Here is a 10,728-nt window from a genome sequence, read left to right as displayed (position 1 = left end):
GCGACGAGCTGCCCCTAATATTGTAAAGGGATTTACTTTTCTATTTGGAGGACTTATGTATAGGTCATAATAAGTGAATTTATTATCTAATAGGTCCTATGGAAAAAATTTGTCATAAAAAAATGTTACTAATTGTAAGTTTTAGCGACAATTTATAAAAATTATGACAAAAAAAAGTCACTAATTATCAATTTTTAACGACATATATAAAAAATTGTCACAAAAAATTATTTTTAGCGACAATTTTACCAAGACTTATTTTCAATAGAACTTGATGAAAATTAAGTCTAATTATTAGGACCTATTAGTAGTTTATCATTTCCTTTCCTCCTATTTCCTTTTTTTTTCTTTTTTTGGCAAAAATTAAGGGATTTACTTAACTTTAGGAGAGAATCACTATTTTGTTTAATTGGATTCATGAGATCCATGGTAGTTCCACTTCATTAATTTAAATAGTTCTTTTTAAAAAATATATATAGTAATTTAAATAATTTATTTTGTAATTTTTTGGAACTTGTTCATCCATAAAAAAATAATAAATTAATTTGATAATCGTAATCATAAACTGTTATTCAAAAATAAAAACTAAAATTTGGTTTTAAAATGAATTTTTTTGGGTAAATTACACTGACACCTATTGAGGTTTCTGTTTAATATAAATCTCTCCCTTCCATTTGAAAAATTACATTTCCCTCCCTAAATTTGTAATCTCATTATATCTAGTTTAGATCAATTTTTGTAAACAAAATTTTTTGTAATCTCATTTTATTTCCACCATTATATCTAGATTAGATCAATTTAGTCTAGATCTTTTTAGATAGTGAATCTAGATCTATTTAAAAAGTATTAAATTTGTACAATTTTTTTTTTTAAAAAAAGCCATTGAATACAACAAAATAAGATAATGTATTGAATTTTTATGTATTTGGTGAATTTAAAAAAAATCACAAAAATTATACTTCTCAAGCATATCTAGATTAGGTGTATCTAAAAAATAAAAATAAAAAATTTATTTAAAATATTAAAAAAGATTAATAAAAATTAAAAAATACGAAAAAAATAAAAAAAATAATTTTTTGTGTGAGTTAAACCAAAGAAGATGATTGTTATTTCCCTTCAAATGACATGAACAAAATATATGTATTATTTCATTATTTTATACGTATAAAAGTTAGGAGACAAATATGTCATTTTAATTTGACAAGAGAGTAAGTGTAATTTTTCAAATGTGAGAGGGGGATCTGTATTAAATAGAAATCTCAGGGGGTGTCAATGTAATTTACCCAATTTTTTTATTTATTATTATTTGAAAATAAATTTGATAAACTTTTATAGTTAGTGAGAAAGAATAAAAATAAGAATTATGTGGGTCTCAACACTGTCACATGGGTAATTATGGATTATCATGTGTATTGCACTTATCAAATCCTCATCAAAAATTATATTAGTGTTTAATGTTATGCAAAACTCATCAGGAAATGAAATCTTATCAATATAAGAGCCTTACATAATTGGAGATTGTTTGGATAGGGCTTCTGCAACATTTAAAATACGTTTTTTTTTTTTTTAAATTATTAGATTAGCACTTATGGAAAAAAACCTCCCCACCCTTGGAAAAGCACTTAAGGAAAGTTGAATTCATGACCTTTCTAAAGACTTAAAGCCTTAAAGAATGCATGGTGTCTAACTAGGCTAGGCTTAGTTGGTTGAACATTCAAACTACTTGCTAGGCAAGTCACTGGATATATTATAAATAGGTGACACCCCGTGGGTTGAGGTACAATATTTCTCTCGGTGAATTTATCCATTAAATATTGTTCATAATATTGGAGGACTAACTTGAGTATTGGAGGACTTCTAGCCGTTCAATGCTTGTGGGAGTTTTATTTTGTAGATGGTGATCTCTTAATAGTTCTGACCATCTTCTTCATTAAATCTTTTAATATGATATTTTTTTGTCCCTGTGCAAATAAGATTATTAAGATTATTAGATGAATCTATTTTTTTATTGATCTTTACATCAAATCAAATTATTGAAGTGAGAGGTGATGACTCTTATAGGCCTAACTATGTAGGACATGCTGGACCAATCTTCTGTGTATAATAAATAATTTGAAATAAATCAAATAAACAAAATAAATTACTTAAAGAATTTATTTACCAAAACAACTTAAGAACAAGAGTGATCAAGTCGAGTTTGTAACACTCTATCTTTAAGGCAGATTCGTCCCACTCAGGTGCTTATGAAATAATAGCGTCTATCTCCCAGGATACAATGATCTTTCACAGATTGTATTAGCACTAAAAACAATCTGTTTCAGTGAACTAGAACCTATGTTCTATACTATCAAAAATTTGTCTAAAATTAATATGAAGAATATATTTATGTAAGAGAGCAAAACGAAAGGCAACAACAAAATTTTAGATTGGTGAAGCTGTTGGAAGAATTTTAGTATTTATAGGCTAAGTGGTGACTTTTTGGAAGGGTCGAACATGTATAGATTCAAACTGAACAAGTTCGATTTTGAATTGAACCGATGCAAACTGTTGAAACAGTTTTGAATCTGTTTGGAAAGGAACTTGAATCCTATCTGGTGCAATCTGTTAAAACAGTTTGAAAATCTGTTTGAATCTACTTAGACTGGTTTGGAGAGGACACACTGGTTAGGAGTAAAAAAATTTGAATTCAAACTGTTTGGTGCAAAATTCAAAATTTTCATACAAGAATTTTAGAAAAATCTAAATAAATTTTGTTCAAAAAATTAATGTTAGGACCCAACCCACAATCTGCCCAAATAGCGGCAGCGTAAGCGTGATTCTTTGAGCCAAAGCCCACTTTGTCCATAATTCCTCATTTCCGCAAACTTGAGGTGCCCCTTAGGGCCCAACCCAAGCATGTCCACCTAGAGCTTATATACCTACACAAACTCTTTTAAAGTTTCAACACGGGACACTCATTTTAAGATAACCCACATTTGACTATTTATTTTCCATTCCACGAACCCGAAGACGATGTCAAGTTCCCATTCACTTGTAAATGGTTTTGACGAACCGTCTGCATTGTGTGACTTTCCATGCGGCAAGGAACACGTCACATCTTTAGACCCACCCCAAAAGACGTGTGGGCCCCACTCAAATTTGGACTCAAAGTTGTCCCAAAATAAGTCTATAAAAATCATAATTTCTAACGGGACAATCCTTTCCCCCAATAGGAAAGAAGTTTATCTTTATTATCAGTTCAGTTACTATGAGATCGAGTTCATTAAAAAGAAATTTAATTAGATCACAGTTTGGAAAAAAAAAAAAAATTCTTTCTTTCATTTCCATTTAAAGAGTGAAAGAAAGAAAGAAAGAAAGAAAGAAATAAAATAATAAGAATAATAATTGCATCCTATAATCATGTTCTCTAGAAGAGTTCAAGTATTCTCAAATTCAACCGAGATAAATACTAGCCGCCTGATCTTTTTTGAGTTTTGGTTTTATGTTACTAGCAAATGAACTCGTACAACGTACGAGCTAAATAAATAATTAAAAATTTTAAAATTAAATAACAATATAAAATTTATTTAAAAAGTATAAAAAAAATAATTTAAAATGAATTAAGTTTGAACCATTTTATTAGAATATATGTTGTTGTTGTTGTTATGTTATTAATTATATATTTTAAGTTCACAATAAAAAATAGATGTCATAATTTAATTGGTAAAGATGAAAAAAATATAATAAATTAAAAAAAAATAAAATAAAAATAGATTTCATTTTATAAATTTTTTAGTTTTAGTTTGTTCTATGTTAAAGTTTGGCTTCGTTTGGAATGTTGGTCGATTTTTTTATTTTTTGGCTCTTTGGTTATTTTAGCCTGAAGTTAAAATCTCGTTTGGGATAGACTTTTTGATTTTTTTTTAATTTTTATGAAAGAAAAAATGAAATGATTATAGCTTGAATTTGACATTTTATCTTATTGATTTTTTAGCTTATTTTATATTTTTATGGCTAAAATAGTCTTTTAGCCCCAAAATTTGCTATGCCAAACGATTGCTTAGTCATAAAATTTAAACATACTTTTAGAAATATTGATAAAATTGTTAAAATCGGCCAAATGACCAATCAACTTACACAAAAATTAATTAATAAAAATTTTTAAATTTTATTTTAAATCAAAATTTAAACTATTTTTAACTGAAACATATAAAACAGTACAATATTAAATGGGAGTATATATTTTTACTTTATATAATTGAAATAATTTTTTCCTTCTTTTCTTGATGTGGAATTGGGTAAAATAAAAATTAGCAATTGTTCGGGCGAGAAGTTTATTTCGAATCAAACAATATTAATCATTTAATCTTTAATTAAATCAATTTTAAGTTTATTTTGAATCAAACAAATCTAACCAATATATTTTGATAAATCGCTAAAATCACGGTTAAACGAGCAAATCAGTTAAATTGAAAACAGTTCAACCTAATAGGTTAGGTCAAAAGACCAACCAACTTATACAAAAATTAATCAATTAAAACTTCTAAAAGTTATTTTAATTTTAAAATTTAAACTGTCTTGAACTGAAACATGCATAACACTATAATATTAAATATGCGCATAAAATTCATTTTATATAAGTGAAACAACTCACTTTTCTTCCCCCTTTTTTTTTTTCAATGTAGGATTGCAAAATAAAAGTTAACAATTGTTTGGGTAGGAAGTTTATTTCTAATCAAGCAATTAGTCATTCAATTTTTAAACACGTCAATCTTTAGTTTATTTCAAATGAAACAAATCTAACTAATATATTTTGATAAAACCGCTAAAATCATGGTTAAATCAGCGAATCAGTCAAATCAAAAATGATTCAGCCTAATCAGGTTGGTCAAAAGGCTAACCAACTTATACAAAAATTAATTAATTAAAACTTTCAATTATTTATTTTTAAATTTAAATTGTCTTGAACTGAAATATACACAATACTACAATATTAAATGGAAGTATAAGATTTCCTTTATATAAGTGAAACAATTCACTTTTTCCTTCTTCTTTTGATGTGAGATTATAAAATAAACCATATCATAGGCTAATTAGAGTTTTTATTTTAAAATTTAAATTGTCTTGAATTAAATTATGCACAATACTATAATATTAAATGAGAGTACCTTTATATAAGTAAAACAACACATTTTTTTCCCTTGTTCTCCCGATGTGAGATTATAAAATAAATCATAAATTAATTAGAGTTTTATTTTTATATAGTTAAATAAAAGTTAGCCAATGATTTTTTTTTAATTGTTTAAAATTAAGAAAATCAATGAGAAATCGTAGTTAAACCGGCGAATTAGTGAAACCAAAACCGGTTCAGCCTAATCGGTTAGGTCAAATGACCAACCAATTTATATAAAAATTAATTAATTAAAAATTTTAGATGTTATTTTAATTTTAAAATATAAACTGCCTTGAATTGAAGCATGCGCAACACTACAAGTCTACAAATTAAGGTTCACTTTATATAAGTAAAACAACTCACTTTTCTTTCTTTTTCCGATGTGGGATTATAAAATAAAAGTTAACAATTATTTGGGTGGGAATTTTATTTCTAATCAGGCAATATCAGTCATTCAATCTTTAATTAGATCAATCTTTAGTTTATTTTGAATTAAACAAATCTAATCAATATATTTTGATAAAATTGCTAAAATCGCGGCTAAGCCAACAAATTAGTGAAATTAAAAATAATGATTTAGCTTAATCAGTTAGGTCAAAAGACCAACCAACTTACAAAAAAATTAATTAATTAGAACTTTTAAATTTTATTTTAAAATTTAAAATATATTGAATTGAAACATGCACAACACTACAATATTAAATGAGAGTATAAGATTCATTTTATATGAGTAAAATAACTCAATTTTTCCTTCTTCTCTCAATGTGGGATTATCAAATAAATCATAGACTAATTAGAATTTTATGTTTATATGGTTAAATAGAAGCTAGCTAATGGAGATTTTCTTAATTATTTAAAATTAAGAAAATCAAAAAAATTAGTATGAGATATTGAAACTCTTATAAGGCTCCTTACTAAATTTTCCATTTTGGTAATATAATATAGCATTTTTCTATAATATATAGATGCCAACCTATACTCTTTATTAATTATTGTGGTTCTAGTAAAATAAATACAAATTAATATTTGCAAATAATGACTTCAAATATTGAATGTATAGAAGTAAAAAATACATAAATTAAAGTTTTTCTTTGAATTGAAATTATCAATCTTACTTCATTTGGCATAAATATTTTATAAGTCTTTTAACTTGTGTAGATAATAAGTGTAATCTCTCCTGATGAATGTTAGTTTATTTATAAGATACTCAGGTTATAGGTCAATTTTTAAATCTTTTGGGCCATTAGGCTCAAGCACTAATCTCTTCGAGTCAAAAGAATATAATTTGTCTAAAATGACAATTATTTGTTAAAATCGAATCAACCAATCTCTCTCTCTTGAAATCACCCTATTGTCTATCTATTGAAATTCACCAACCCTATTTGTTAATCTATTAAAATTCGTCACACTAACTATTTGTTGAAATGTGACACATGTCACTCATTCAATACCCTATTAATTGAATATCACACATTTCTCTACCTTACTACCACCATCTGCAGTCGCCAACCGCCGTTGCTGGTTGTGACTTTTCTAGCAAAATTTTTTAGTGACTTTTCCGGTGTTACCAACCTTTTCCAACTACTTTTTTAGCTTTTCTTTACCACTAAATAAGATTTTTTTTCTTAAATCTAATACCTTATACACTTTTTAGGTTGGACTTTTCACCAATATTCTCTTATTTATACTTTTAGACCTCTATAAAATTAAAAGATAGTAAGTAAAATAATTATAGAAATAAAAAAATTATTGAATACTCCAAAGTTACAAGAAAGATAGAAAGTGAACTTCTAATTCAGAATTCAAATATATACAAATAAAAATAAAATAAAGTTCTTCTAACAAGACAATGAATTTTTTTATAAATTTAAAATGTTAAATTTAAAAAATTAAAAAAAAACAAAAAACAAATATATATAGTAGTATCACCACTATATTTGTCTTATCTATTATTAGTAGGTATGGGGTCTCCCCACCATTAACTTTATTATCATGTAACCTATTTTGTTGTGTGTTCCACTTGAAGGTTTTTTTTTTCAATGAATTCTAATGAATTTATGCTTCTCTTGATTTTATAGAACTCCTAAACAGAAGAAGAAATATTGGTACTCCAATTATTTATTCTTTAAGCATATGTGTTAGGTTTTTATTCTTGGCAACCCCGTTTGACAAAACTCCTTTCAGATGTATTTATTTTCGCACTTTTTATTTCAGTGAGGCTATGAGTTTATTAGATGCGAATCCAAACCCGAATCGAACCATGCAGAGAAGTTTGTGATGTTAATGCTTTCAAGATTGCCACTTCGCTGATTATTACGAGGGTCGAGCTGCCCGGTCAGCTCGCGGCCGAAGCAAAATGCAAAATTGCATTCAAAATTGCATGTCCGTCGTTGCTCGCTCGAGCCAAGGAGTTCTCGCTCGAGCTAGGGCTCGCTCGAGCCAAGGAATGCGCGCTCGAGCCAAGAATTGCGTCCATACAAAAACCTGAAAGAGTGTATTCCTCGCTCGAGCCAAGGATCCGTCGCTCGAGCCAAGGCACTAGTAGAAATCATGAAAAATACACTCCTCGCTCGAGCCAGCAAATTTTCGCTCGAGCGAGCCTCAGAATCCGAATTTTTCAAGGAGTTTGTTTTCTTCCAAATCTAGGATTACTTTTGGTTCTCTATAAATACTTGGTTTTCTTCCAAAACTAAGTGATTGATTGAAGTCCTCCAGATCTTCTTTTTGGTTCTTAAGGTTTATATCTGGGGATATTTTGTTTAGTTTTCTTTGATGTTTTTATTGAGTCTTCAACTCATGATTTAAAGAGAGTACATCAAAGGTTTGTTTGTTATACACAAAAGAGAGAGTTATTCTTCAGTTGTGGATTCTGAAGAATTCGAGCCTGAAGCTTTGGTGGAATCCGGAGTGGCTCATCAGAAAGACAATTCCGTGGTGAAGATGGGGTTGGAAGAGGCACATAGAGGTTGGTTCAATTAGGCGTTGTGGATTCGCTAGGTAATTGAGAGTATACCTGTGTAATTCCTTTAAATCTTCTTAGTGGATTGTTCTTGTGGCTGTTGCCCGTGGTTTTTTTTATCACAGTTGGAGGTGTCCAATTGTGATTTTTTCCACGTTAAATCGTTGTGTCTCTTTGTCTTGTTTGTTTGATTGGGATTGTTATATTCTGCTTAAAATTGATACATAATCACAAATCAACATCTAGGGGATTTCTAGATTTTTCAATATGGAACAGGTCCACAAAGACATTTCCATCACAATAGAATGTCGGTTTCTAATGTTGAACTTGTGTTCAATGTCTTGTGAAAAAATATGAGATTATCAATTTTGTCAATGATGGGGATACCTTTTTCATTGTCTATTTTTTCTTTTTAAGAGGGGATTTGGACAGGATGCAAGAGGGAGAAAGTAAATTTGATAAAATTAATAAATTTGCGTTTCAAATTTTCAATTAAAGTAGACACGTACAATTTGTGTCCTAGTAGTTTGTGAGATTGCTCTTATAACTATAACAACATATTTAACTATTGTCAGTTTTGGGGATCATCAATCCCTCTAGATTGTGTAACTAATCTCATGTTGGGATTGTCTTAAGATTATGAGAAACTAATAAAATTTTATTAATTTTATAATTTAACTAATAAGTCTAGTCATCTATTTTGTATTTCACCTCCTTATTAGGATTCAATAGTCTCCTACATGGGGGATACGGGATCCTTGAGCTAGTGGGTACCATGTCTGAATGAACTATTAGTTTGAATCTTGATTTTTTTAATCAAACATTAGATTATATATTTTGTTAAATTATTAATTCATTTCCAAAACCATGTCTGCCCAAGCAAACATGACCGTCTTTTATGAAATCATCCAAATTAGATGCAGTTTTAGATTTGCTTTGCTTAATTTCAGCTTTTCCGGTCTAATTCATGGCCTCAGTGATCTTGCTTTATATTTTTTTGCCAAAAAATGTTTGGGATCCACAATTTATTTATACCTTCAAATTCACCGCAATTACATAACAAGGGAGTTGGATTTATATTAAATCTGTGACAAATCAAAATTGACATCTATAATAGCACATTATTGTGGTTTTATTATGAAAAAAGTTTAGGAGTCTAAAATATTTTCCTTTTTTGCCATTGATCAACCCATTAGGCATTAATCATGCTCTAGCTAAAATATTTCCATCAGAACTTCCATATATATGCATAACAAAGCTATCTAAACATAATCAACACCTCAAGTGCGAACAAGCAGTTGTAATCATAATTTTCATATGTATATTCATTCTTTCTTAGCCTAGATATCGAATTACAAGAGACTAAAAACAATAGCATATGACAAAACAGACTTTGTGGACAACACTAAATGTGCACAAATTTATTAAACAACAGTGTCTGAATCTCACAAAAGATTGAAACTAGTGAGGTCTTATTGTACTTATAGCACTGTCCTATAATTATAAAGAGAGGGAAGGGAGTGAAAAAGAGGCCTCAAGGGCAGAAGGTAATAGCATAATTGGTACCAGCGGGGCAAGTGAACAAACTGGTTGGATCATCCTGAGGATAGCTATAAGCATCTGGGCACCTATCCTTGAAGAACTTGGACAAAGGTGTAGGCCCACAGGTCCCAGGCCCATCAGTGCAACAATATTGATTGGTCTTGTAAACGGTACATGGGTTGTTGCACCCACCCGGGGTCTGCAACTCGGCTGGGCACTCGCCAACTATGTTAGCAGCGCACCGGAGTGACTTGCAGACCGCAGTGGTGGGGCTAAAGTCCATCGGAATGTTGAATCCATCAACGTTGGATATGTCAACAAAGTCCAAGTTATTGGGCTGGTTCAACGCGAATTCAGCTAGGGTATTTGGGGCCTTACCGTAGCCTTGGCACTGGAGGAGCCCATTGCAGTCCCCGGTCTGACATTGGCCATTGCCATTGGCATCGAAGTTGCAGTTGGTCCGGCCCCAAATGCGAGCTTGGGTTGTACCCGGGTTCACATTGACGGTCCAAGACTGGCCCGGGTCAAGACGCATACCCCCACCGGGTGAGGCAGCGGCCCAAACCGTGTAGGTACATTTGTTTAGGACAGCAAAGGTAGCTGCATTGGTGAAGGGGATCAATAGGGTGAAGAGGAGAGGGAATAAAATGGTAAGGCTTTTGGGGAAGCTCATGCTGCTGACTTAGAGTTATATGCTTAAGCAAGTATTAGGAGTTTTTATGGGATTGTATTGATGTGGTATTGTGAACAAACATTTGAGGGGTTTATATATTGTTTCAAGGCGGCTATATAGTTCTTGGTTTATGCGTGATCACCTCCATGAGTTGTGCAAAGAAAAGTCAGAGATGTTGGTAGACTTGAATTTGCTATCCTATCTCACTAAATTTCCAAGGACATCAAGTCACCATTACATAATAAAATGCCAATCTGTTGACACTTCTACCTAAATAGTGGCGAACCCATGATTGTCTATAGACTAAGGGGTGGTGGCTACACTAATTTTTATTTTTTATTTTTAATCAAAAAACGTTAAGTATTAATTGTTAGATTAGATTTTGAGGAGTTAAACCTTCAA

The 10,728-nt window shown here is 30.1% G+C and overlaps 1 protein-coding gene across 1 annotated transcript; it reads right to left on the bottom strand.

Moving 5' to 3' along the window:
* Window positions 1-9,412: 9,412 nt before the first annotated feature.
* Window positions 9,413-10,406, bottom strand: LOC114317782 (thaumatin-like protein 1). Its single transcript, XM_028264543.2, has one exon. It carries the CDS (start codon window positions 10,324-10,326, stop codon window positions 9,646-9,648), a length of 681 nt encoding a protein of 226 aa, XP_028120344.2. The 5' UTR covers window positions 10,327-10,406; the 3' UTR covers window positions 9,413-9,645.
* Window positions 10,407-10,728: the final 322 nt, after the last annotated feature.

The sequence above is a fragment of the Camellia sinensis genome, chromosome 13 (genome assembly GCF_055761805.1).
Source record: "Camellia sinensis isolate YWXY chromosome 13, ASM5576180v1, whole genome shotgun sequence".
In the NCBI taxonomy this organism is placed as follows: domain Eukaryota; kingdom Viridiplantae; phylum Streptophyta; class Magnoliopsida; order Ericales; family Theaceae; genus Camellia; species Camellia sinensis.
The sequence above is the reverse complement of the archived record's forward strand: the minus strand, read 5'-3'. Positions and strand labels throughout refer to the sequence as shown.

Bases quoted from the DNA above. Each gene is read 5' to 3' on its own strand.
- LOC114317782 (XM_028264543.2), bottom strand. From the start codon at position 10,326: ATGAGCTTCCCCAAAAGCCTTACCATTTTATTCCCTCTCCTCTTCACC.